Consider the following 27,907-nt stretch of genomic DNA (forward strand, 5'->3'; position numbering starts at 1 on the left):
GGAAGGAGGGATGGGGTGGAGAGAGAGCGAAGGGGGGGTAGAGAGAGATAGAGCGAGCGAGAGATGGAGATAGAGGTGTGTGTGTGTGGGGGGGGGGGGGTGAAATACATGCAATGAGATAGATAGAGGGTCCACATGAGTTAATGAAGCCATGATCTTTCAATGATGCTTACTTGAATAAGACAAATGAGGGACCCACAGAATACTTTAGATGAGTTTATTGATTGGAAGGTGCACAGGTCTATAGTAGATTGTAGGGGAAATACACGCCTGAATTTGCAAGGTGCTGTTGGCAGGATATAATATAACAGGCTTCAAGGCACGCTTCACCTCATTTTATGCCTCACAAGAGGTCTAAAGTAGAACTGGAGTCCATATTCTATTCTATTCTATTAGTCGGATTAGTTTGGAATCAATAAGGTGTGCGGCTACATTAGCAAATTCATAGAAATGGCTTCATTCTTTGAATGTTTTCTTTATTTATTATCTTGTTGAGAATACTGTACCGCTCATGAGGTTAGAGAGTTATAGCTTGATTGACAACTTGATTGATTGTGAGGATAGCGGGACCCATTGAAAAGGTGTCAAAAGACTAAGATGCAAAGGTGACAGGAAATGTGCTGTGAATGCCTGACTGTTGTATTGATGGTCTTGGTTGTAAGGAATGTTGTTGATGAAGCGAAAAATGTACTTTAAATATTCATGCCCATAAACATTTATGAGGGTTATAGTGACACCCTATGGCCAACAAGATATCACAGACTCACGTCATTTCTTGACGTCCTTGGAGAAACGTTATTTTTTACTAGTAACCTGACTTCATCTCCCGTCATCCTGTATTTAGGCACACAGCTCCCGCATAGGCTCCAGACAATCTAGGTATATATTAGGCACACAGAAACAACTACTATTGGCACAGAATGCATTGATTGTAGTACAAAATCTATTACCATATAAACTGGATATGGAATTGAGTAAGAATGTTGGCCATTGTGTGTGTGACAGGGTTTCACTGCAAATTGCAGTAAAACATATTGTTTCATTTATAAAGACGAGTGAAACTGACATTGCATAATATGACAGTGTGTACTTGTGCAACTCAAGCCACGCCCTAGAATTCATTTAGGATGTCTAAAACGAGAAAAATCTGTTTTTGTGCCACATGACCCAGTGACGCAAGTCCAAAGAAAGATGAAGTCGTTTGTTATTTGATATTACCTTGTTTACAGACATGAGCCAACGGATTAAGCGGTCGTGCAGCTGCAATGACTCATTGCACCATGATTCACAACTTGAAACGTTTTACATTCAGCCTGTTCTATTTTCCGGTGGTCCCTCATCGCCTTTTCTTGGACCATATTTGTCTGCGAGGCAGAAAGGATACAATACAATTTCGATGCCATATAGCCTACTTTGGCTGCGTCTGCAGGCAGCCCAATTCTGATCCTTTTTTTCACTAATTGGTCTTTTGACCAATCACATCAGTTCTGAAAAAGATCTGATTTTAAAATATCTGATGTGATTGGTCGAAAGACCAATTAGTGGAAAAAATATCAGATTTCGGTAGCCTGTGTAAATTCAGCCATTGTGACATCATTCAAGATGTATTCAAATGTGTCTAATCAATTTGTGATGAATGGTTTTGTATTTAGCCTACATTGTGGTTGCCTCCTAGGCCTGTAGTCACTAACGGATTTATTAATAAAGACGAAAGCAACGTAATCTGCCCTGTGGCATGTTTTTAGCATTAATCATCAATCCATTTGTAGCCTATACCTATTATAGAGTAGGCTTTAGCGCCTCAACAGATTGACTCTGCACAATCTTAACCCACAACTGACAATCTACTCTTCCTACAACATCTTCATTTTCAATTTGTAGTCAATTCTGCTGTTATCCCTGTTGACTAGCCTATGGACAGCGTCGTTTATAACACTTTAAACACCGCGTATTTTACGACAAAATACCTTTATCAATAAAATCCCCAAATAATGTAAACCTATCTTTAGAACGTTATTAAAGATTAGAATAACCGAAAGTCTCCCTCTAAAAATCATCATCTGGGAGAGATCACAGGTTGCTGAGCGAGCGACTCCTTTCCTTGCCTGTTTTTCTCGAGCGCAGCTTTCAGCACTGGACAGCTCCTTCGCCGCTCCACCTAACCCGCGCTCCCATTGCAATGATTGACAGAGGAAACGGCCATACGCGAATCAAGGGCACTTTAGAAATCCTATAAGATAATGAAGGAGACGGGCTTTAAGAACGAATGGTTCCCGATGTCCCCACGGTTTAGTTACTGCTTGTTGTGGACGGAAGAGGGCGGAGTGTGTTTGTCACCCAAGTGTGAAGTACTGACTCGCTGCTTCCAAAAATCTGAGGATTTTTTCCCCGTTTCAATTCAGGCTGTGTACAAACATCACAGTCTAAGGAGGACGCCAAGCAACACCCAAGCCCGTGTTGGATGTTATTTAGATTGGTTTACCAAACGGAATCAGAGAGGATAAAACAGCTGCAAGCGGGAGACACAATAACAAGCCAAACGTGACATATGTTTGGAGAAAAAATAAGGGATTTGATTAGAGATTTCAAAATAGTTATCTTATTTTCAGGAGCCAAGTGTGGAACTCGCGTGAATATCTACAGGTGAAAAAAAAAGATTTTGTAACTGAGAAATTGGCTCGCTCTATGGTGCCCAACGCAATCATTTGCTGAGCATCAACCCAGTCGCCAAACATCTGTAAAATGATTGGGGATATGGCTGTTATCCGTTTATCAATACTGTTGCAAGTGGGATTTGTTATTGGATCAAATTATAGACATGTGGAGTGGCCAGAGCACGAGCGAGATATCAGAGCACAGCAGCCGATCTACAACACTCATATCAAGTACCAACAAGCACATCTTCGTGCGTCTCATCTGCCAAAAGGCGCGACAGAGCGCTCTGTCTTGCCGCAGACTATTGAGGAGCATCTTCCTCGGGTCGTTACAGCGTTTTTACACACAGGGGATTCTACTACCTTAAAACATGCCAACTGCTCACGGAGATACGAGCTCAGTGCTCTGCGAGGAAGGTCTCATACGGCCCCGCATTATACCATGCACAGCGTGCTAGACACTGTGATGCACGCTACTAACTTCCTAAACATGATACTGCAAGCCAACAGGTCAAGGGAGCAGAGTCTCCGAAGAGACATTGAGTGGTACCACGCGCTGGTCAGGAGTATATTGGAGGGGGACTCCAAGATCCATAGGGCCGTGGTCATATTCAACACTGAGTCGTCTGCCCAAGGGCCCTCTGTCTTTCTCCAAGCTACGAGAGCAGGAGGCGAGATAGTTCTCCAGGATCTCTCCAGCACGGCCCACCATCACCTCAAAAACAGAACGGCCGAGACAGAGTGGTACCACGACATCAAAGACAAGAAGAAGCCCCACTTCCACAAAAGGGTGTTGAGCCAAGACATTACATCAGTTGACGCTTCTCTGAAAAGAGGAGAGAGTTTCATACCTGACAAATCCCATATCAAATGGTCAGCACCATACCTGGAATGTGAACACGGGAATTTCATCCCGCGGTGGCTTTTGACCCTATCAGCTGGTTTCTATGGCCTCAAACCCAACCTGGCTCCAGAGTTCAGGTATGGTTGAACTACTACTGTTGTTTCAGTCATTATTCATAAGCATTGCACCCAGGAGATACCAGAATAGTAGGCCTATGCTGCTGCTGTAAGGTAACGTTACTTTTGGCACATGAGTAAAGTAGTGAGGCAGCCGCATGCTGGTGTCTTTGTGTAGCCTATACTTGTTTTGTTTAAGTCACCTTTCTTAAAACACACCAATGCCCAACGCAATATAATACATGTCAGTTGGTGTGGTAGGTCTACTGGTACTCCGTACTTTGGCGTGAAAGCTAATTATTCATTTCAAGTTATCTACCGCCGCCGTTGTTTCCAACGGGTTGTCGCTCCTTCTCTCGTCTAACAACGCGCGTTGGGAAAGCGTCACTGCAGGTGCAGAGGATGATGCTAAAAATAACTCCCGATGTTATTCCGTTGCAACGATGGAAACCTCTGGCTAATTAATTTTTCAAACTCGTACATCTCCTTTACGACTCATACAGTGTTGGGTGCGTGCTTTTCCCTTATCCGAAAAGGAATCCTTCTATTTTCATATCACTCAAATGTGCATAATAAACATAATATCCTGGTATTTCGAGTAAAACTGCATCCAATTGAAATGCGAGACAGTCACACGCAAGCTCCAGGGTGGCCAGTTTGCGTCTCAGCTGTAACGAGGAATGTTGAAATATATATTCTTGAATATGAGTGTTTTATCTATTATTCATGCTCCAATATGTTTACCACCACTACTGTCTAATAGGGCTCCTGTAAGTGTGGTATTGCCATGTTTACGACAACAGTGGAATAGGTAGCCTAGCCTAAGTGAGGCTCAATAGAATTTTGACCGACATCTTCGTGATACATTTTTTATTCAGATAGATAGTTGTGTGCACTGCGTTCAATTGATATTTAATTGACATACACCAGGGTTGCTCACGGAAAGGCATGGATTGCAAATGAGACATATCGTGCTGAACATTGTATAAGGCTTACTATAGCTAGGTTACATTAAGCTTTGGAATCAAATTCATTTTCTCTTCAGTTTCCCTTTCCTCATTGCAGATGCAGCATCATGTCCATTTGTGATACCAATGTTACTTCAATGTAACAACAACGTACAACAAGAATGTTACAATGCATTTTTACCCCATAAACCGTGTAAACTCACTAACAACATCATACTGGTTAAATAGGGGATGTTATGTATTGTCTCGGGTCCTTGGGGAGTGGCCACAACAACAGCAATCAATGGTGCATCTTTTCAATCCAATTGATCCCACAGGTACTTCGGAAATGTCTCACCGGTCAGCATTATACATTCTCTTCTGAAAATCATTGTTGCGAATCAATATCCGTACATAAAACATTTGTGTTTCACCTCAATGATTAGTTATTAAATAACAGCTTGTAATAGTCTGGTCTATTCTTACCCCCACCTTCAAACTACATGAGAACATGTTGAGATGCTGTCATATGCTCAGCCATTAAGACTGCTGTGTTACCTTTTGTTTAACGCAGAGGATAGGCCTATCTGGTTATAAGATGATATGTGGTTGATCAGGTTTTTACTTAGTCAACATTTTGTTTTGTGACCCCTTTCCCTCCACGTTCTCTTTGAATTGTGTGATGTCCAATTACCTCCTCTCAGACTAGATTAAAAGGAAATATATATGTATATATTCTCTTAAAACCTTTCTGTCCCTTACCTCCCCCATACACAGATACAAAGGGGGAAATGTTTGCTAATATACTGCGTCAGACAGGACATCTCAGTCTCCTATCCAGATCAATACGCAATCAATACAATGATGAATTAATAATGAAAGATGTTCAACAACAACCCTGGGCCATCATGATTCCAGTCCTTTAATTCTTCAACAGCTACTTTTTGTTTTTACTAATAATGCACTCCTTCTGAATTTGAGATATGTGCCTCATGTTAAAATTGTTGCCCACAACACGGAGAGGGAAACTGTGAATAAGTTAATGTCTTTCTACAGTTATTCAAAGTAGATTTGAGCAAACTTTATAGTGGTGCAAACACATACTAATCTGTCCCTATACGGTACAGTAGATTGGTACAGTAGAATGAGTGTGTGTCTATATGAACATGTGTGAATGTGTGTGTGGCAGATCAACCTGCTCACATGGAGGTGTGTGAGCTCACACTTTGAACATCCTCTCAATTCATCAACATTTGCCACAGGGGACAAGAGGGAGGCCACAGGGTGTAGTTAGAACAGTGTGTAGAGACATGCTATCTGTACAGTTCTGGCCCTTAGGTACACCCATCGGGGATGAGTGTGTGTGTAAGAGAGAGAGAGAGAAAGTAGTGTATTTTTACATGTATTTATCCGCTTATTTTAGGCACTAAGCGATCTCCATATATACTTCCATTTATATAAGTTTGTAGCCTAAACTGTTTGGAAACTACAGAAATAAGTTGGCAGAAGAGGAGTCTTGTGAGATTTCTGGGCATCCTAGAGCAAAACGGAGAAACCCATCATGTTCCTGAGAGTCTCAGCTTTCAGTCGGGTGCTTTGTAGGCGAAACCGTTTGGATGCTACAGACTTTTATGCGACAAGACCGATATTCGGGATGTCTCATGGTCTGACAAACACCACTCTAGCTCTGCCACCTTTCACCACAGATGCCCAAGGGTGATATCGGCAGATGCGGTGGATTGAGATGCAGCCCATGCAAAAAAACATATCTCTAGCTTACACGGACAGATTTTGATGGGGATGTTTTTATTATGTTAATTAGGTTGTACCATTGTTTGGGTGAAATAAAACGCCTCCCTTTTCCCTGCAATATTCCCTGTCTTTGGTTATGTTACACTGTCCTTTTTTCCATTTGCAAGTTTTGGCACATTCATTCCAGCAACATAGCACACGGCATAGCACTGCTGGTTTGCCTCTGAAGCTAAGCCGGGTCTGTCCCTGGATGGGGGGACAAGATGTAGCTGGACGTTGTGAAAGATGTATGTCTTAAGCACCCCTTCAAATTAGTAGATTTTCCTATTTCAGCCACACCTGTTGCTGACAGGTGCATAAAATCGAGCACACAGCCATGAAATCTCCATAGACAAACATTGGCAGTAGAATGGCCTTACTGAAGAGCTCAGTGACTTTCAATGTGATACTGTCATAGGATGCCACCTTTACAACAAGTCAGTTCTTCAAATTTCTGCTCTGCTAGAGGTGCCCCAGTCAACTCTAAGTGCTGTTATTGGGAAGTGGAAATGTCTAGGAGCAGCAACGGCTCAGCCGCGAAGTGGTAGGCCACACAAGCTCATAGAACGGGACCGCTGAAGCGCATACCAATAACAAAATAACAAAATCGTCTGTCCTGGGTTGCAACACCTAAGATTACCATGCACAATGCCAAGCGTCGGCTGGAGTGGTGTAAAGCTAGCTGCCATTGGACTCTTGAGCAGTGGAAACACGTTTTCTGGAGTGATGAATCAAGCTTCACCATCTGGCAGTCCAACTGACAAATCTGGATTTGTCAGATGCCAGGAGAACTCTACCTGCCCAAATACATAGTGCCAACTGTAAAGTTTGGTTGAGGAGAAATAATGGTCTGGGGGTGGTTTTCATAGTTTGGGCTGCATCAGATGACCTGGCCTCCACAATCCCCCGACCTCATCCCAATTGAGATGGTTTGGACCGCAGAGTGAAGGAAAAGCAGCCAACAAGTGCTCAGCATATGTGGGAACTCCTTCAAGACAGTTGGAAAAGCATTCCAGGTGAAGCTGGTTGAGAGAATGCCAAGAGTGTGCAAAGCTGTCATCAAGGCAAAGGGTGGCTACTTTGAAGAATCTCAAATATAAAATATGTTTAATACTTTTTTGGTTACTCCATATGTGATATGTCATAGTTTTGATGTCTTCACTACCATTTCACAATGTAGAAAACAGTCCCCCAAAAAATAAAAAAAATAACCTGGATTTGGATTTAACCAGGCAAGTCAGTTAAGAACAAATTCTTATTTACAATGACGGCCTAGGGACATTAGGTTAACTGCCTTGATCAAGGGCAGAATGACAGATTTTTATCTAATCAGCTCAGGGATTCGATCTAGCAACCTTTTAATTACTGGCCCAACGCTCTCACCACTAGGCTACCTGCAGCCCCAGAGTGAGTAGGTGTGTCCAAAATGTTGACTGATACACCAGGATTTCTTCATGTTTTTCTTTGTAAGGGAACTCACACTCACATTCTGATCAAGCTGGTAAGAACCCAGCAAGGGAAAGTGTCCTTCCCTTTTGACCATATAATTAGCACCTTCTAAATAAATAGTTTTCATCTCATGTACTTGGATTGACTTTATTCCCAGTAAGCAACTGAACTCAGTGTTAGAAGATAACATATAACGAAGGGATTAACCTCTCTTTGCTTGACATTTGGAGTCCGTTAAAATAAGATTTGTTTTCATTGGTGCACATTATCGCAGGTACTAGGAACAACTTTCCTTGAATATTGACAGGCCAATATTCAAGCCGTGATTGCACGGTTGGATACATTAGTCCATCTAGTTTCACAATGCGGTGTCTCGATTACATCAGTTTGAATAGACATTCAGAGAAGCTTTGAGTTGAAAAGACCCCATGAAAACATAGATTCTCTACTCTGTTAATGTGATTGCAAATCCATTCATTATGCACACTACTGTAGTAATACAAAGAAAAGAACAAGAAGGATCATGACCGATATACTACCTACACGTTTATTACTCTATTCAAGATACAAATGTCCTATGAAGTTACAAAATTAAACATACTGACTATACTGTAGACTAGAAAATGAGTGTCAGAGAATGGATGAGGTAGAGTACACTCTTGGGAAAAAAAGAGTTCCAAAAGGCTTCTTTGGCTGTCCCCATAGGAGAACCGTTTTGGGGTTCCATGTAGAACCCTCTGTGTAAAAGGTACTGTCTGGAACAAAAAATGGTTCTTCAAAGGTTCTCCTATGGGGACAGCCGAAGAACCGTTTTAGGTTCTAGATAGCACCTTTTTTTCTAAGTGTAGAGAGGGGACAAGGACAACCGTTTAATATAGTTATATACAGTATGCAGTGGTCATATCTTGGCACTGCCATGATGACTGTACACTAAGCCAGGCATAATATACATGGTCACTTATTCATGTGTTGTATTCAATCAAAGCTCCTCTGACCAAAAGTCATTTGTTTAGCCAGTCCAAGTCACATCCTTGCCCACATATAACCAAATATATCATATCTTTCAGAAGAGCACAACACCTTATGCATTATGTCAAAGAATGATCACAATGTCCGATTTTTTCTGGGAAAACGTCTCCAATGTGATGGAAATGTATTAACCTGACAGGACAAGCAGAGACTAATGTGACCAGCTAGCCGCTGGCCCGGACTCCGCCTCTGCTGCCTCCATGAAGCAACGCAACCGGGGTCATTTTATAGAGTTCTGTCGCCGGTCATCAAAGCAGACGGAACGCCCATGGCGACTTTAATGTCACAGAAAGCACTGAACGCCGTTCTCTTGAGTGCTCTCGCTTTTCTGTCTGTTTTCTGTCTGGCACTGCACTTTAAACACCCTCACGTCAACCCTCTTTTCTTTAGACCGTAACCCAGAAATGATTGAGATGATTGAGCAATACCCCCATCTTTATCAAATTAATGAAAAGTGAAAGCATCCATAGTATTGAGAAGATCAAATTTAAGATAATCTCACCATTACTCTTAGTTCAGCTAAACATGCAGAGACATGGCCATAGCTGAATTGTTTATCCTTTATTACGCCCGGTATTGTTTACAGCATGTATCTTTACCCCTAACTAGCCAGCCCAAACACATCTCTCATTAGGCCTTCTCTGCTGTATTACAGCTCTAGCTCTCTGCAAAAGATTACATGGGGATAAATCTAAAGACATTACAGGATTAAAATCCCTGTAGGCGATCTGTCATACAACAACAGATGGTGATTTGATTATCATTAATAAAACCACTGAGATGGTTATTATTAATGAAATGGTTATTATTAATTGCTTTCTCTCTCTATGTAGGGGAAGTCGTGTTTTTGTGTGTCCAATGAGCCTCAGCCGTTTACTCACTGTTCACATTTACCTGATTGGCAACAGAGTATTGACAAGTAACCTTACTGAGCAGTGGAGTCCCCATGGCATCAATGGAAAATGTAGGCAAATCCTAGGGATTGTTAGCTAGCCATTGCACATGTCAAATACAACGTTGCTACAGCGCTGTAAAACCATATAATTTACCCTGGCATAACGTTATTGCAACATTACGGTAGGTTTTGTGTTTGTTGCAATTTGAAGTCCCTGATCTCAGAGAGTAAGGCTGTCAAAATGATCATTTTCTGTCCTCTGATCTTCACAGTTTACTAGCATATTATTCCACTTAGCTAGAGGCATACTGGGGCTTCCTTACTAGCTGTTTCTGGAAGGCCACCATCTCAGCAGATGCTATTGGCACCTCACTGTGCTCCCACTCTGGAGGACAGTGGGATGTCCCGTAGCATTCAAGCTGTCCAGATAGCAGTCAGCTGCTGAGCCAAACTGAAAGCCGGCTACATAGTTCTCTAATGGAAACCATTTGACCATTGGAGAACATACTTTTTTTTGTTGCTCTTGGTCTTTCTAGTTAGTATAAGCTTTAGGATTTTAAAGACAATTCTGAACGACTATTCTGCCCCCAAAACCACTCATGTCATCTCCAATTTGAACGTCCACAGTGCAAGGTGTTCTACATTGGACGGACAAAGAGGCGCCTTCAAGACCACTTAGTGGATCACAAGTACGCCATAAGGCTAGGCAATGAAGACTACCCCATGTCAAGGCACTACAAGTCCTTACACCATGGCAACCCTGCCTCCCTTCAAGCTATGGGTATTGATCATGTTCTGGCCTCAATTAGAAAAGGCTAAACAGCTAAACCAAAGGGAAAGTTTTTGGATTTACAAACTACATGCCACCCTGTTTTAAGTACCCTGTTTTAAATGAAGATATGGATTTCTCACCTGTCCTGTAGGGTTGTGAGAGGTCCATTTGCTGTCATCTAGTGGACATTTTGCTCTATTGCCCTCAGCTATGTTTAGACTGTTGTGGTCCATGTCTGCTGTGATCTAGTGTACTATAAAATAGATGGCTCTCCTATTCGTAGCACTTGGCCCAATCATATTCAAGGTTAGAACTACCTTTCTAGGGGTTCTGATGCTTCTAGCCTTGAGTTGAATTTTTTATAACATATCTACAGTATTTCACTTTTTAATGTGTATAGTATTGCTTGCTAGGTGTTGTCCAATGCATTCATTAACCACTCCTTCTTCAAAATAGGGTTGATTGAAAAAAGCTGTTCAAAAGAAGACATTGTATTATCATATCTTTGTACTCTCTGACGAAGGCCATGCAGCTGAAACACGTTGGAGTTTTTAAATTCGGTTTCCATAGAACATGCCATACAAATAAAGGTATTTGAATTAATTATATGAAGAGTGCCTTGGTCCTCCTTTCTTCTTGATGACTATTCTACTCCATTTAGCATTAGGTCTCAGCATTTCTGCAAATCACTGCACGTATTAGCATATTGACTTTGAAACATGTGGAAGAGACTTCAAAGTGCGTGGGCTAATATTATTATTATATTTTTTAGGGGGTAGATAAGTTTTAATATTGCAGACAGATTGTATCTTCCATCCAATATATATATTGTTTTGCAAATATAATATATATATATTTGCAAAAAAATATATGCCAATACATATACATATGTACACATATGTATGGGCCGGCAGGTAGCCTAGAGCGTTGGACTTGTAACTGACCTAAGACAGGGAATTTTTACTAGGATTAAATGTCAGGAATTGTGAAAAACTGAGTTGAAATGTATTTGGCTAAGGTATATGTAACTATGTACACACATCTTTAAAAAAAAGGTTTCTTTTTAAAACTTTCTAACCCTACCACCCATCCCCTAATTGGAGTAAAGTGAACAACAATTCTTAGGCTTCTACTTCCAGTTTATACATACTATATACATTTTATGGGCACAGTCTATTTTAAAATAATTATATTTAGTTTGTTTTCACTCCTGTCCTTCCTCTAACCTCAACCTCTCCCATCTATTTATTTCACAAAAGTCTTGAACCTACAGTGTATATACGTTTAACGGACACAGTATGCTTCACATTAGTTATCTTGTTGTTATTAGTTGTTATTAGTCCCAACCTTCAGCTCCATTCACCCCCCCCCCATCTATCTCTTAACACCATCCATATTGGATTTCTATATATTTTTCAACTGTGCTATGTTTTACAAAAATTCTGAACCTTTCTATTCTCATAATTTCTACAGATTGTAAAATAAAAAATAAACATTTTTGCTAAAAGTATTATTATATTATTGATCGATTGACTATGACTTTTCAGATCACCCAGTAGTACTATCTGCAGGGTTAAGCTCCAGGTAAATGTTGCAATTATTCAGCCATTCCTGGACCTGTGACCAAAAACAAGCTACATATGGACGGTACCAAAATAAATGATCTATTGATTCTGTCTCTCAGCAAAATCTGCAGAGCTGGGAAGGTTGTATTCCCCCATGTAATATAACATTCTATTGGTTGCAAGAATTTTGTATAATAATTTAAATCTGGCATCGTTTTGCAGGTCAGTTCATAAACCATGTGTCATGGAATCAGTACGTCGAAAATGTCTTCGCAACTATTTTAACAACTATTCTAACTTTTTTTGGTCCGTACTCTTTGGGTAGAGCAGACATTTAGTTTTGTTAGCTGCATGTGTGACATAATTATTTTTCTTTTTTTAATCTATTTGAGTTTAACCACAATATTTGTTGAATTATTTGTTCAGTTTTTTTTCTGGTGGATTAAATTGAAATTGCAACCAACTTTAAATGGCTTGTTTAAAAAAATATTGATTATTTCCTTTTCAAACAACAGAAAGTGCGAGGTTGTAATCTGAATAAAGGGAAAAAGGCCATTCTTGAACATGGGGTGAGACATTCTTATTAATTGGCTAGAGAACCAGTTCGAATTTAAGTGTAGCTTTTGTATGACTGAAGCATTTAGTGAGAGGTCTAATGCTTTAATATTCAATCATTTCTGCCCTCTGAATTCATATTCATTATATAATTCCAAATAAAATGTAATGTTTTTTTAATCATAGAATTTAAATAACTGTTTGCTAGGTGTAGGCAAGACCATATGGAAATAGGTCAACTGGGATATGACTAAAGAGTCAGGGTGATTATTCCACAAATAGACAGGTATTTTCCTTTCCATGGTAGTAAGATCTTGTCTATTTTTGCTAACTTTCTTTAAAAATGTATTGGAATGAGATCATGTATTTATTTCGGGAATATGTATACAGAGTATGTCCACCTCAGACCATTTTACTGTTAAACTTCACAGCAATGTAAAAGTTGAATTATTTTGTGATCCAATAAATAATATAGTACACTTAATCATAATTTGGTTGTAATCCAGAGAGGTTAGAAAAAGTATCTAGATCCTCTATGAGGCTGTGGAGGTATCCAAATAGTAGATTTCAGCGTACAAGGACACCTTTGTTTTTAAACCCTGTGTTTCTAATCCCTTGATATTATTGTTGGATCTGATTTTAATAGCTAACATTTCAATGGCCATAATAAATAGAAATGCCGATAGTGGACCACCTTGTTTTACTCCTCTTCACAGTTTAAAACTTTCTGGGAAGTAGCCATTATTTAATATTTTACACCTAGGGTTACTATACATGACTTCAACCCATTTAATAAGAGATTCTCCAAAATTGAAATATTCCAGGCATTGATGTATAAACTCCAGTCGTACTTTATCGAAAGCTTTTTCAAAATCAGTTATGAACAGCAGACCTGGTTTCCCAGATTTTTCATAGTGTTCTATTGTTTCCAGTACTTGTCTTATATTATCTCCAATGAATCATCCATGTAAAAAAAAAATGTCAGTTTAGAATGAATATGATCTGACAATACCTTTTCAATTCTATGCGCTATACATTTTGCTCAAATTTTTGCATCACAACACTGTGTAAGGGGCCACCAATTTTGTAAATGGACTGGATCTTTATATTTACCACTTGTATCCTGCTTCAGTAATAATTAAATCAGACCTTCTTGTTGAGTGTCTGATAATCTACCATTTACATCAGAGAGGTTAAACATGCTAGTAATGGTCCTCTGAGTATATCAAAGCTTGGTATACCTCAACTGGTATGCCATCCAGCCCTGGAGTTTTCCCGGTCTTAAAAGCTTTAATAGCATCAAGAAGTTCCTCCTCTGCCTTCACATGAGTCTTTCTGTACAGCGGTTCATTTTACATTATTAATAGAACAAAAATCCTTACAATTAACTTCAGTTAGAGGAGATGGAGGAGACAGAATTTTTTATATTATATTATACTTTCTTTCTTGAATAAGTTCCTGCATTTCTTTGAGTTTTTCCTCTAACTTATTCTGAGCCTCTATGGTACCGTTTTTATCTATCTGTTCTATTAGACCTTCTATTTCCTTTTAATATGGACTCTTTTGACAAAAAAATGCTTTTGTTTTAGAGCTGTGTAGTGAATTGAATGGCCTCTAAAGGCACATTTAAAAGTGTCCCATACAATACGGGGATCTGCTGTACCTATGTTTTGTTGGAAAAATTCTGTCATAAATTCCCCTGTCAACAAATAGGCTTTGATAAAATGTCCAATATGCTCACATTCATAGGCCAATATTAGCACGGCATTGTGGCTGACTGGTCCATTAGAGGAAGTGGAACCCCCCCCTGTCCGATGCTCATCCTTTCTCCCACTGTTCTTTAGAACCCGCAATGAATGGAGATGGAGAAAAAAAGAGAGCTCTCTGATTCCTGGGACAAGACTCTTTCCTGTTCCCTGTGATCTTTCAGCCTTTGTGCCTGAGGGCCCAATGACCACTATGATGCCTTTGGAGCCTGCTCCTTGTGGCTGCCCAGATTAAATTGCACTCCAACGGTGTCGTCTTTATTCATTCACTGCCTCTGTCGGATAGAGCCATGGTTCTAGGCATTTGGACGCTTTGGAAAACTGCACGTGCTTGAGACTTTTTGCGTACCATATGGACGCTTTGGCTCGGCTGCTGAAAATTGCCTGGGGAATTTGGCTTAGGCTCCAAAAGAGATGGAAGAATTCGGAAGAAAAAAAAACAAATGAAGCTTTTCAGGGTATTTTGGACAAGATGTGACGAGCAGACAGTGTGTTATCTCAGGATCCAGAGGGCAGAAGATAATTTTTTTGTTTGGTGGGAAAGCAATGTCTTGTTAACTGAGCACTGGCTGGGGGAGTGGGTCAGGCGAGGTCGCAGCAAGAGTTATAAATAACGGCATACTGTAAGCCAGTTCACTTGCACCTGGATAAGGTGCTTCACCAGCAACATACATAGCAACATGTGTACGTGACTGGAAGAAGTACTAGGAGTAATATTAATATGTCCTAGTACATAGTATCAGTTTATGTACACATCCAAATATTACTTTTTAGGTAGTTGAGACTGAATGATTGTATGATTGTGTCAGAGGCAGAACATTGAAATGCATTATTTTCAAAATATCGTTTACCGGTATCTAGTTTTGGCAGCAGCTGGTAGCATCATAGGAGGACGGAGAAATTGCACCTTTTTCTTTTCTCATCTCGGTCGGTATCTGCTTGTGCCAAGCTGTTCTCCAAATCACAGTGAGGTTGCCAACAGCAGGTGCAGGTAAATCAGGTGCAAACACCTGCTGCACCTAGAGTAAAAATAAACAAGGTGAAAAGATAGCAGCATACTGTGACTGAATAGCGCAGTCAACCTCCTATATCCTCTCTGCCATCGGAACCCACCGTCCTCATAAGCCTCATGGATCTAACCAACTACGGGTCAAACACTATTTCATGACATTCTCCCATGTTAAAGGGACAGTATGAGATTTTGTCAATCAATCCCTTTTTATGTCTCTGCGTGCAGTTTGAAGGAAGTTGAAGGTAGTTTCCCAACCCATTGCTATCTAGCATTAGCGCAATGACTGGAAGTCCACTGGAATAGCTCCTCTTCATTACCACAAATGAGAAAAATATACTCATTTCCTCAGCTCTTATTGTTGAGGAGGGAGGTGTAAGGATGACTTGTCATTAGGAATGAGTACTGGGTTGGAAATTGTTCTCTGTAATTGATACACTCTTAGAAAAAAGGGTTACAAAAGGGTTATTAGGCTGTTCCCGTAGGACAACCTTTTTGCTTCCAATTAAAACTATTTTGGGTTCCATGTAGAACCGCCTGTGTAAATGACTTTTACATGGAACCCAAAAGGGTTCTACCTGGAACCAAAAGTATTCTACCTGGAACCAAAAATGGTTATTCAAAGGGTTCTCCTTTTTTTTCTAAAAGTGTATTGCACAGGAGCATTATTCTTTGGCACTGGGGGCAAAAAAAACATTAGAAATCATAAGCACGGTAAAGCCTTGTTAACAAATCTGCAGGTGTAGGGACCTTGTTCGTTTATTTTCTCAGTTAAAAAAATCACAAGATAATGGTACATGGGTAGTGGTGTCCATTTTTTGTCTTACATATAGACCAGCGTGGTCTCATAGACTAGACGTAACATAGTAAAGCTAAATCCGGGACACTCAAATTAGTATGCTATGTTACGTTTGGTATGGTTACATAAGACAAAAGGCTACTTAAGGCAAAAAAGAAAGTAGAGCGGTTGGTTGGGGTAGATGGATGGAAGGATGGATAGATGTATAACGTGAATGTCTAGCAACCCGAAGGTTGTGTGTTTGAATCTCATCACAGACAACTATAGCATTTGAGCTAATTAGCAACTTTGAAACTACTTACTACTTTTAGCTACTTTGCAAAAACTTAGCGTGTTAGCTAACCCTTCCCCTAACCCTAACATTGACCCTAAACCTAACTCTTAACCCTAACCTTAACTGCTAGCCTAGTCACCTAGCTAACATTTACCACAACAAACTTGAATTTGTAACATATCATACGTTTTGCAAATTCGTAACATCAAATCAAATCAAAGTGTATTGGTCACATACACATGGTTAGCAGATGTTATTGCGAGTGTAGCAAAATGCTTATCCTTCTAGATCCGACAGTGCAGCAGTATCTAACAGGTAATATCAAACAATTCCACAACAAAACCTAATACACACAATCTAGTAAAGGAATGGAATAAGAATATATACGTTTAAAATATATGGATGAGCAGGAACAGAGCGGCTAAGATGCAATAGATAGTAAAGAATAGATAGTGAAGGATATAGTATACATTATGTACATATGAGATGAGTAATGTGAGGTATGTATACATTCTTAAAGTGGCACTATTAAAGTGACTAGTGTTCCATGTTTTAAAGTGGCCAATGATATCAAGTTTGTAGGGAGGCAGCCCTCTCTGTGCTAGTGGTGGATGTTTAACAATCTGATGGCTTTGAGATAGAAGCTGTTTTTCAATCTCTCTGTCCCAGCTTTGATGCACATGTACTGACCTAGCTTTCTGGATGGAAGTGGAGTGAACAGGTAGTGGCTCGGGTGGTTATTGTTCTTGATGATATTTTTTGCCTTCCTGTGACATCCGGTGCTGTAGGTGTCCTGGAGGGCAGGTAGTTTGCCCCCGGTGATGCGTTGTGCAGACCGCACCACCCTGTGGAGAGCCTTGCGGTTGTGGGCGGTGCAGTTTCCGTACATATTGTATGAAATGCAATTGGTAACGTATCATATGAATTGTAATTTTTTTGTGGGAAACATAAGCTAGGTGGCTAATGCTAGGTGACTAACATTAGCAAGGCTAGGGGTTGGTGTTAGGGGTTGAGGTTAGGGTAACATATCATACGAAATGGATGATGGACATCCACAAATTAATACATATCACAAGACATGTAACATATCATAGTAATTGGGGTGTCCCGAATTTACATTTACTATGTTAGGTCTACCCCTGAGTCCAGGTTGCAGCGACGGGTTGCCTGACAACTTCACGAATATGATGTGTGCGCAACGATGATGATGCAGAAGGCTGTGTGTTTTATGATTCTGGATGGTCAGATAGCTAGCTAGTCAGATAGCTATCACGTACAATAAGCTGCCAAATGTGGATTCTTAGTTGGCTTGTTTTCAGCTAGTTCTTGATACCATATCTTGTTTTGAGGTATTTTGACTTATGTCAGGCCTATACTGATATGGCTAAAATTCACTAGCTAGCTTACCAACAACTGTAACAATGTATTTGAAAGACAACAAGTACTTATTGTGAAAATGTATTTCTGTTTTCAGTAAACATTTGGAGACAAAATATAGTTCAAATGTTCTCAATCAATAAGCCTTTGGAGATGAGAGTTGTTTTGCCCTAAAGTTGCGCACGCATCAGTTTTGTTGCTAAACAACCCATCTGTCTATGTAACCTACCTAAGAAACTGGGGAAATACCGTCCTTGTGGTGAGTGTGCGTGCACACGCACATGCATCTCTGTTTGCACATACGTGTGTGTGTTTGTTCGTATGTGCATATGCATGTGTGTACGAGAGGGGATTACAGCCAGTCGATGAACAGAATGCTGTTGCAGTTCAGAGAAATGTCAATATTGGCCTTACAAGCTCCTGCCTTTCCATTTTCAGTAGCAGGTTCACTTCTTCATAAACCTTTCTTTAAGTGTTTCGCCTCCAGCCAAGCGTTTTCTATAATTGTACAATGATTTCTATGCATGACACTGCAACGTGTCTAGTACCAATTACTAATAATAACTCCTACAAGGGTTTTTGTAAATACGTAATTATACAGATTAGAAGTAGTGTTAACTTTGTAGTACTAGTTGAGGAAGTTTCTTATAGATACAGTACCAGTCAAAAATTTGGACAGATCTACTCATTCAAGGGTTTTTATTTATTTGTACTATTTTCTACATTATAAAATAGAGAAGACGTCAAAACTATGAAATAACACATATGGAATCATGTAGTAACCAAAAAAAGTGTTAAACAAATCAAAATATATTTTATATTTGAGATTCTTCAAAGTAGCCACCCTTTGCCTTGACAGCTTCACACACTCTTGGCATCCTCTTAACTAGCTTCATGAGGTAGTCACCTGGAATGCATTTCAATTAACAGGTGTGCCTTGTTAAAAGTTAATTTGTGGAATTTCTGTCCTTAATGTGTTTGAGGTAATCAGGTGTGTTGTGACAAGGTAGGGGTGGTATACAGAAGATGGACATATTTGGTAAAAGACCAAGTCCATATTATGGCAAGAACAGCTCAAATAAGAGACGAGAAATGACAGTCCATCATTACTTTAAGACATGAAAGTCAGGCAATCCGGAAAATTTCAAGAACCTGAAGTTTCTTCAAGTACAGTCTTGTTACGCACGCCTCTATGAAGAGGGAACGCAACACCCTGCTACAACTAAACTCTCCGTGAAGTGAAAAGGGTATGGACTGTAGGCGTAAGCAAGGATGACAACAGGCAGAATGTGGTACCGTTTACATGGTAATATGGGAAAAAGGGGCTGGACGGGACCAAAGCAAAGAAAGTAAATCTCAAAGCCCCCTCTCCTATCTTACCTGCCTAACCAATACTTACCTAATTTAGCACCACCTGGTGCCCTAACCAAAATACAGGGGGTGGTCCGCCCAGGTCTTACCTAGTGTGCCTAGACAGTGAATATACTACGGGTATATGTATGCCCGCGGGCCTCTTGCCTAAGCACTCCCTAGGTGCCTTCCCCTTCCCCCCTGGGAACAAATGAAACAGGAGAACAAATAATTTCTCAAACAAACTAAGAAACAAAGGACATCAAATAAGCTCTATCTGAGCAACAAACTCACTGAACATACCAACTGCTACCAACAACTAACATAGTAAATTATCCACAGCCATCTCTCTCAGCAATGACCTCCCTCACATTCAATCTCTCTGCAATGACCTCCCAGCAATGACTCCCTCCTGAACAGAACACTGGCTTTTATATAGCTTCAGAATGAATGTGTAACTGGAGACAGCTGCGTCTTGACGAGGGGGCGGGGTCAGCTCTCCAATTAGCCATGGAGTCGACCAATCAGCTGCTTGAGGGATTTCAGGAAGCCAATTCCTGAAATAAACACATGCAAATACACAAACTACAACACATAAACTGGGGAACGTAACAAGTCTCAAAAACCATCAAGCGTTATGATGAAACTGGCTCTCATGAGGACCACCATAGGAAAGGAAGACCCACAGTTATCTCTGCTGCAGAGGATACGTTCATTAGAGTTACCAGCCCAAATAAATGCTTCACAGAGATAAAGTAACAGACACATCTTGACATAAACTGTTCAGAGGAGACTTCGTGAATCAGGCCTTCATGGTCGAATTACTGCAAAGACACCACTACTAAAGAACACCGGTAAGAAGACGAGGCTTGCTTGGGCCAAGAAACACGAGAAATGGACATTAGAACGATGGAAATCTGTCCTTTGGTCTGATGAGTCCAAATTTGACATGTTTGGTTCCAACCGTCGTGTCTTTGTGAGACACAAAGTAGGTGAACAGATGATCTCTGCATGTGTGGTTCCCACCTTGAAGGACGGAGGAGGAGGTGTGATGGTGTGCATTCAATGCACACTTAACTAGCATGGCTACCAAAAATCAAATCACATTTTATTTGTCACATACGCATGTTTAGCAGATGTTATGGCGGGTGTAGCGAAATGCTTGTGTTTCTAGCTTTAACAGTGCAGTAAAATCTGACAGTAATATCTAACAATTTCACAACAATACACACAATCTAATGTAAAGGAATGGAATTAAGAATATATAAATATCGGGCGAGCAATATCAGAGCGGCATAGACTTAGATACAGTAGAATATGATAGAATATAGTATATACACATGAGATGAGTAATACAACATTTGTAAACTTTATTAAAGTGACTAGTTTTCCATTATTAGAGTGGCCAGTGATTCCAAGTCTGTGTATATAGAGCAGCAACCTCTAATGCGCTAGTTATGGCTATTTAACAGAATTTAACAGTCTGATGGAAGCTGTTGAGATAGAAGCTGTTATTTAGTCTCTTGGTCCCAGCTTTGATGCACCTGTACTGACCTCGGCTTCTGGATGATAGCGGGGTGAACAAACTGTGGCTTGGGTGGTTGTTGTCCTTGATTATCTTTTCGGCCTTCCTGTGACATCGGGTGCTGTAGGTGTCCTGGAGGGCAGGTAGTTTGCCCCCGGTGATGCGTTGGGCAGACCGCACCACCCTCTGGAGATCCCTGCTGTTGCGGGCGGTGCAGATGCCATACCAGGCGGTGATACAGCCCGACAGGATGCTCTCAATTGTGCATCTGTAAAGGTTTGTGAGAGTTTTAGGTGCCAAGCCAAATTTCTTCAGGCTCCTAAGGTTGAAGAGGCGCTGCTGCGCCTTCTTCACAACGCTGTCTTTGTGGGGGGACCAATTCAGTTTGTCAAAGACATGTACGCTGAACGCTGTACGTCTAAATGGATAGGGGGATGCTCCTGCTGTTGTTTCCTGAAGACCAAGATCCACTCCTTTGTTTTGTTGAGGTTGGCTAAGAGATTATTTTCCTGGCACCACACTTCCAGGACCCTCACCTCCTGCCTGTAGTCTATCTCGTCATTGTTGGTAGTCAGGGCTACTACTGTCGTCTGCAAACTGATTGAGTTGGAGGCGTGCAAGGCCACGCAGTCATGGGTGAACAGGGAGTACAGGAGCGGGCTGAGCACGCATCCTTGTGGGGCCCCAGTGTTGAGTATCAGCAAAGTGGAGGTGTTTTTTCCTACCTTCACCACCTGGGGGCGGCCCGTCAGGAAGTCCAGGACTGAATTGAACAGGGTGGGGTTCAGACCCATGGCCGCAAGCTTAATGATGGGCTTGGAGGATACTATGGTGTTGAATACTGAGCTATAGTCAATGAACAGCATTCTTACATAGGTATTCCTCTTGTCCAGATGGTATAGAACAGTGTACAGTGCGATGGCGATTGCATCGTCTGTGGATCTATTGGGGCGGTAAGCAAATTGAAGTAGGTCTAGTGTGTCAGGTAAGGTAGAGGTGATATGATCCTTGACTAGTCTCTCAAAGCACTTTATGATGACAGAAGTGAGTGCTACAGGGCTATAGTAATTTAGTTCAGTAACCTTTGCTTTCTTGGGTAGAGGAACAATGGTGGACATCTAGAAACATGTGGGGAGAGTAGACTGGGATAAGGAGAGAGTGAATATGTCGGTAAACACTCCAGCCAGCTGGTCTGGGCATCCTCTGAGGACACGGCTAGGGATGCCACCTTGCGAGGGTTAACACATTTCAATGTCTTAATCACGTCACCCATGGAGAAGGAGAGCCCACAGTCCTTGGTAGTGGGCCGCATCGGTGGCACTGTGTTGTCCTCAAAGCAGGCGAGGTAGGTGTTTACCTTGTCCAGAAGCAAGACATCGGTGTCCGCGACGTGGCTCGTTTTCCCTTTGTAGTCTGTGATTGTCTGTAGACCCTGCCACATACGTTTCGTGTCTGAGCCGTTGAATTGAGATTCCACTTTGTCTCTATACTGGCGTTTTACCTGTTTGATTACCTTAAAGGAGGGAATAACTACACTGTTTGTATTCTGTCATATTCCCAGTAACCTTGCCATGGTTGAATGCAATGGTTCGCACTTTCAGTTTTGCACGTATGCTTCCATCTATCCACGGTTTCTGGTTTGGGTAGGTTTTAATAGTCACAGTGGGTACAACATCTCCTATACAGTTCCTGATAAACTCAGTCGCCATATCAGTATATGCGTAGATATTATTCTTAGAGGCTACCCGGAACATATCCCAGTCCTCATGATCAAAACAATCTTGAAGCGTGGATTCCAATTGGTCCGACCAGCGTTGAATAGTCCTTAGCACCGGTACTTCCTGTTTGAGTTTCTGCCTATAGGAAGGGAGGAGCAAAATGGAGTCATGATCAGATTTCCCGAAAGGAGGGCGGGGGAGGGCCTTGTAGGCATCCCAGAAGTTGGAGTAGCAGTGGTCGAGTGTTTTAGCAGCGTGAGTACCACAGTCAATGTGTTCAAATTTGCTTTGTTAAAATCCCAAGCTATGATAAATGCATTCTCAGGATATGTGGTTTCCAGTTTGCATAAAGTTCAGTGAAGTTCTTTGAGAGCTGTCGTGGTATCGGCTTGAGGGGGGATATATATATATATATGACTATAACCAAAGATAATTATCTCGGGAGGTAATACAGTCAGCATTTAATTGTGAGGTATTCTAGGTTGGGTGAACTAAAGGACTTGAGTTCCTGTATGTTTTCACAATCACACCATGAATCATTAATCATGACACATGCACTCCTGCCATTCTTCTTCCCGGAGAGATATTTATTCCTATCTCCGCGATGAACTGAGAACCTAACTGGCTGGACGGACACAGACAGTATATCCCGAGAGAGCCATGTTTCCATGAAACAGAGTATGTTACAATCCCTGATGTCTCTCTGGAAAGAAATCCTTGCCCTGAGCTCATCAACTTTATTATCCTGAAAATAATTGGCGAGTAATATACTCGGAAGCGGTGGGTGGTGTGTGCGCCTCCTAAGTTGGACTAGAAGACCACTCCAGGTACCTGTCCTCTGCCGGCGCTGTTTTGATTCAGCCTCTGGAATCAGTTCAATTGCCCTGGGGGGTACGAACAAGGATACGATTCGGGAAAGTTGTATTCCTGGTCGTAATGCTGGTAGTGCTGGTGAGTTACCACTGCTCTGATATCCAAAAGTTCTTCCCGGCTATATGAAATAACACAAAAAATATTCTGGGCTAATAATGTAAGAAATAACCATAAAAAAACAAAATACTGCAAAGTTTCCTAAGAGCTAGAAGCACGGCAGCACTCTCTGTCGGCACCATTATGCAGCGATACGCCATCCCATCTGGTTTGCTATTGGTGGGACTATCATTTGTTTTTCAAAAGGACAATGACCCAAAACACACCTTCGGGCTGTGTAAGGGCTATTTGACCAAGGAGAGTGGCCTCCACAATCACCCGACCTAACCAATTGAGATGGTTTGAGATGAGTTTGACCACAGAGTGTAGGAAAAGCAGCCAACAAGTGCTCAGTATATGTGGGAACTCCTTCAAGAGTCCTGGAAGAGTTCTGGAAAAGCATTCCAGGTTAATCTGGTTGAGAGAATGCTAAGAGTGTGCAAAGCTGTCAATAAGGCGAAGGGTGGCTACTAAATATATTTTGATTTGTTTAACACTGTTTTTGGTTATTACATGATTCCATATTAGTGAAAATAGTGAAAATAAAGAAAAACCCTTGAATGAGTAGATGTGTCCAAACTTTTGACTAGTACTGTATATTGACAAGTACATTCAGATATACCCTATGACAGATAGATAGTCTGTAACGGGCTTTGGTAGTACATCATTGTTTCTTCCTCTGTTTTAGGGGTGTGGTTCGAGTGGACGTCAATCTGCAGGATGTTGACATCGACCAGTGCTCTGCAGACGGCTGGTTTGCTGGGACCCATCGATGCAACCTGACCACTATGGAGGTAGCTATGTCTAATGGATGCATGACTGACTGATTGATTTGAGTGTGTGCGTGTGTTCGGGGGTGTGTATATGTGTGTGTGTGTGTGTGTGTGTGTCTGTGTATATGTGTGTGTGTCTGTGTGTGTCTGTGTGTGTGTGTGTGTGTGTGTGCTTATATGTGTTTTATGATTCATACCTTCCATAAACCTGTACACTGGCCTATGGCACGTCACATTACAGTGTCTTGAATGCCATGAATGGGTAAATGCTGAATCATTGTACCACTTGATCAACGGCAGATAGTATACTTGTATTTTATTGATGTTGTACATGTATCACAGCACTTGATAGTCACATTATGTTGCCTGTCATTGTATTGTTGGATTGGCTATATTTTGTCCCATTTTTTTTAGTAGAGGCTTACTCATTTCAGCCATACATTTTTATTAAGTAAATTCAATAATCCCAGAGTTGGATCATGTATAGAAACATATAATCAAATTTCTCATTTTACACTACAACTATACCGACTGCCTTTACTATTATATGTTTGTACCTACTGTACTTAATAGGTTCTTGTATCTATCAGCTAGTCTTTTGTCGATGGTCAAAATGCTTTAACCTGCTGTTTTAGGATCATCATTGGGAATGATAGATTTTTAAGAGGCACTGTAGATCAGACTCCTTCATAATACATGTGATGTAATGGATTGCAGGGAGCTCCTTGAATAATTAATTTGTCTCTTTGTCTGAGCACTTCCACCTCTCCATGGACAGTTGGCTGGAGTAGGAGACTGGCAGAGTGTGTGTGTGTGCGTGTGTGTGTGTGTGTGTGTGTGTGTGTGTGTGTGTGTGTGTGTGTGTGTGTGTGTGTGTGTGTACACAATAATAGGCCTATGTGTGTTAGTGCAACTGTTTTCTCTCTCAGTGTTTATATGCAGCCATTTTTTTTGTGCTTGTTGATACAGTAACCCAGTTCAGTCTGGCCTTGGCCATGTAATTTATCTGACCTTGACCCTGTACTATATCTGGCCTTGACCCTGTAATATATCTGGCCTTGGCCCTGTAATATATCTGGCCTTGGCCCTGTAATATATCTGGCCTTGGCCCTGTAATATATCTGGCCTTGGCCCTGTAATATATCTGGCCTTGGCCCTGTAATATATCTGGCCTTGGCCCTGTAATATATCTGACCTTGACCCTGTACTATATCTGGCCTTGGCCCTGTAATATATCTGGCCTTGGCCCTGTAATATATCTGGCCTTGGCCCTGTAATATATCTGGCCTTGGCCCTGTAATATATCTGGCCTTGGCCCTGTAATATATCTGGCCTTGGCCCTGTAATATATCTGACCTTGACCCTGTACTATATCTGGCCTTGGCCCTGTAATATATATGGCCTTGGCCCTGTAATATATCTGGCCTTGGCTCTCTAATATATCTGGCCTTGGCCCTGAAATATATCTGGCCTTGGCCCTGTAATATATCTGGCCTTGGCCCTGAAATATATCTGGCCTTGCATACTGTATGTAATAGGAGCTTGACAACTATATGACAGCTTTGTGAATGTGATAGTAATCCGCATGAAAGAAACCCTTGACGGTACAGTATTTTTCTCCAATACAGACACTCACCGCTATCCTCAGGCCTTGTGTTGCTGCCTGCAGCTGCTGTACTCATCTGAACGTACTGTAGTGCCATCATGAGTCGATGTCAGCAATGTATCTGTTACAGTAAACAGCTTGCTTTTTCTATAGGATTGTGCTACAGTATGAGGTAAAGTAGAGGTGAGGGGAGAGTGGGGCTTCTCTAGTGATGGAGACTACCTCTATAAATAGCACATTGGACTGCAATGTAATCAAGACATGCTCAACAGTGCTGTAATTTGATAAAAAACAAGGACTACTTTTGTTTTATTACCGTGCTTCTGTTTCACACAGAAACTGTACAATCCTCCACGGAAAATATCACACTGTTACCCTAAATAAAAAGGGTTTTGAGGTGTGTAGGTCTTGTCAGAGGGGGGTGTGACAAATCAGGAGTCAGGTAGGATTCAGGTGCAAATGGTGGTATTTATTTATAGATGGTGAGCTGGATCCATTAGTATTTACAAGACATTGACAACACTGACATACTGTATAGATTTTCAAGATTACAAGCAGATACACCTAATAGGCAGAGTACCTTCAAACTAGGTATTGTGCATATAAGTTCTTATAAGTTCTTCACACAGAGTTTACACTCCAGCCTTACCCTTATGGAAAAAACACGAATTTCACATGTGAAGTGTTCCAAAAAACATTTTTGTTATGTGATCGTACATGTGAAGTTAATGTGATAACATGTGATAAAAGCAACGTGATAATATGAGACTATACATGTGAAAACGTGATCACATATGAAGTGTTCCAAAAACACGTTTTCACATGAACAGGTTAAAAGTCCAACCGTAAACACTGTGATAATCAAAAAAGCACCTAAATAGGTATTTCATCTATTAACAATGAATACAAATGAACAATCAGTCCTTTTCACCAGTTTCAATATCAATGGCTAGTACATACACATTTCATATGCATCTCAACATATCAGGACATAATACCACAAACATTCAACAAATAATGATTTTGGGGAAAATACCCCTCAACATAGAGCATTTTAATTGTAATTATATTTTAATTAAACCTGCTGGATAACTTGGAGCATGTCCTTTCTTATAGATACCTGGGCATTTGGATCAATGACAAATTGTCTTTTAAAACATAGTCTTAGATGAAGTATTTGTGTCTAACTTTTAATGTGTACTTGCTTGGTGCTCTTGTAATGCAGGGCTCCTTCGAAAAAGAGACATTGGTCTCAATGGGCCTCAATGGGACATGTTAAAAGGGATACTTCGTGATTTATGTCCCTGTGTCCAGTATGAAGGAAGTTCGAGGTACTGTAGTTTTGCGAACCGATGCTATCTAGCATTAGCACAATGCCTGGAATTCTATGGGTACCCATAGACTTCCAGTCATTGCACTAACGCTAGCATCTAATGAATTTGAGAATGATTAGTTGCTGCATTCAAAGTCGGCCATGCTACCCTACTAGATGGCACCATACAGGACTATAAGGGCTGAACAGATGGACATGGGGCCATGAAATTTGGTACATAAACATTATGTATACAGTGCATTCGGAAAGTATTCAGACCCCCTTGACTTTTCCACATTTTGTTATGTTACAGCAATCTTCTAAAATTAATTAAATCGTTTTTTTCCTAATCAATCTACACACAATACCCCATAATGACAAAGAAAAAACTTTTTTTAGTAAATTTTTGTTGATTTTTTACAAATAAAAAACTTAAATATATCACATTTACATAAGTATTCAGACCCTTTACTCAGTACTTTGTTGAAACACGTTTTGCAGCGATTACAGTCTTGAGTCTTCTTGGGTATGATGCTACAAGCTTGGCACACATGGATTTGGGGTGTTTCTACCATTCTTCTCTGCAGATTGTTTCAAGCTCTGTCAAGTTGGATGGGGAGCGTCGCTGCTCAGCTATTTTCAGGTCTCTCCAGAGATGTTCAATTGGGTTCAAGTCCTGGTTCTGGTTGGGCCACTCAAGGACATTCAGAGACTTGTCCCATAGCCACTCCTGCATTGTCTTGGCTGTGTGCTTAGGGTCATTGTCCTGTTGGAAGGTGAACCTTCACCCCAGTCTGAGGTCCTGAGTGCTC

The 27,907-nt window shown here is 40.9% G+C and overlaps 1 protein-coding gene across 1 annotated transcript in view; it reads left to right on the forward strand.

The window, feature by feature from the left end:
• Window positions 1–2,309: 2,309 nt before the first annotated feature.
• Window positions 2,310–27,907, forward strand: part of gpr158a (G protein-coupled receptor 158a) — a 104,296-nt gene continuing 78,698 nt past the window's right edge. The window contains exons 1-2 of the mRNA XM_020494083.2: window positions 2,310–3,635; window positions 24,093–24,198. Of these exons, the coding sequence (XP_020349672.2) occupies window positions 2,743–3,635; window positions 24,093–24,198 (999 nt within the window). The 5' untranslated portion in view covers window positions 2,310–2,742. The remainder of the gene's footprint in view (window positions 3,636–24,092; window positions 24,199–27,907) is intronic.

This window comes from Oncorhynchus kisutch, linkage group LG11 (assembly GCF_002021735.2).
Source record: "Oncorhynchus kisutch isolate 150728-3 linkage group LG11, Okis_V2, whole genome shotgun sequence".
In the NCBI taxonomy this organism is placed as follows: Eukaryota; Metazoa; Chordata; class Actinopteri; order Salmoniformes; family Salmonidae; genus Oncorhynchus; species Oncorhynchus kisutch.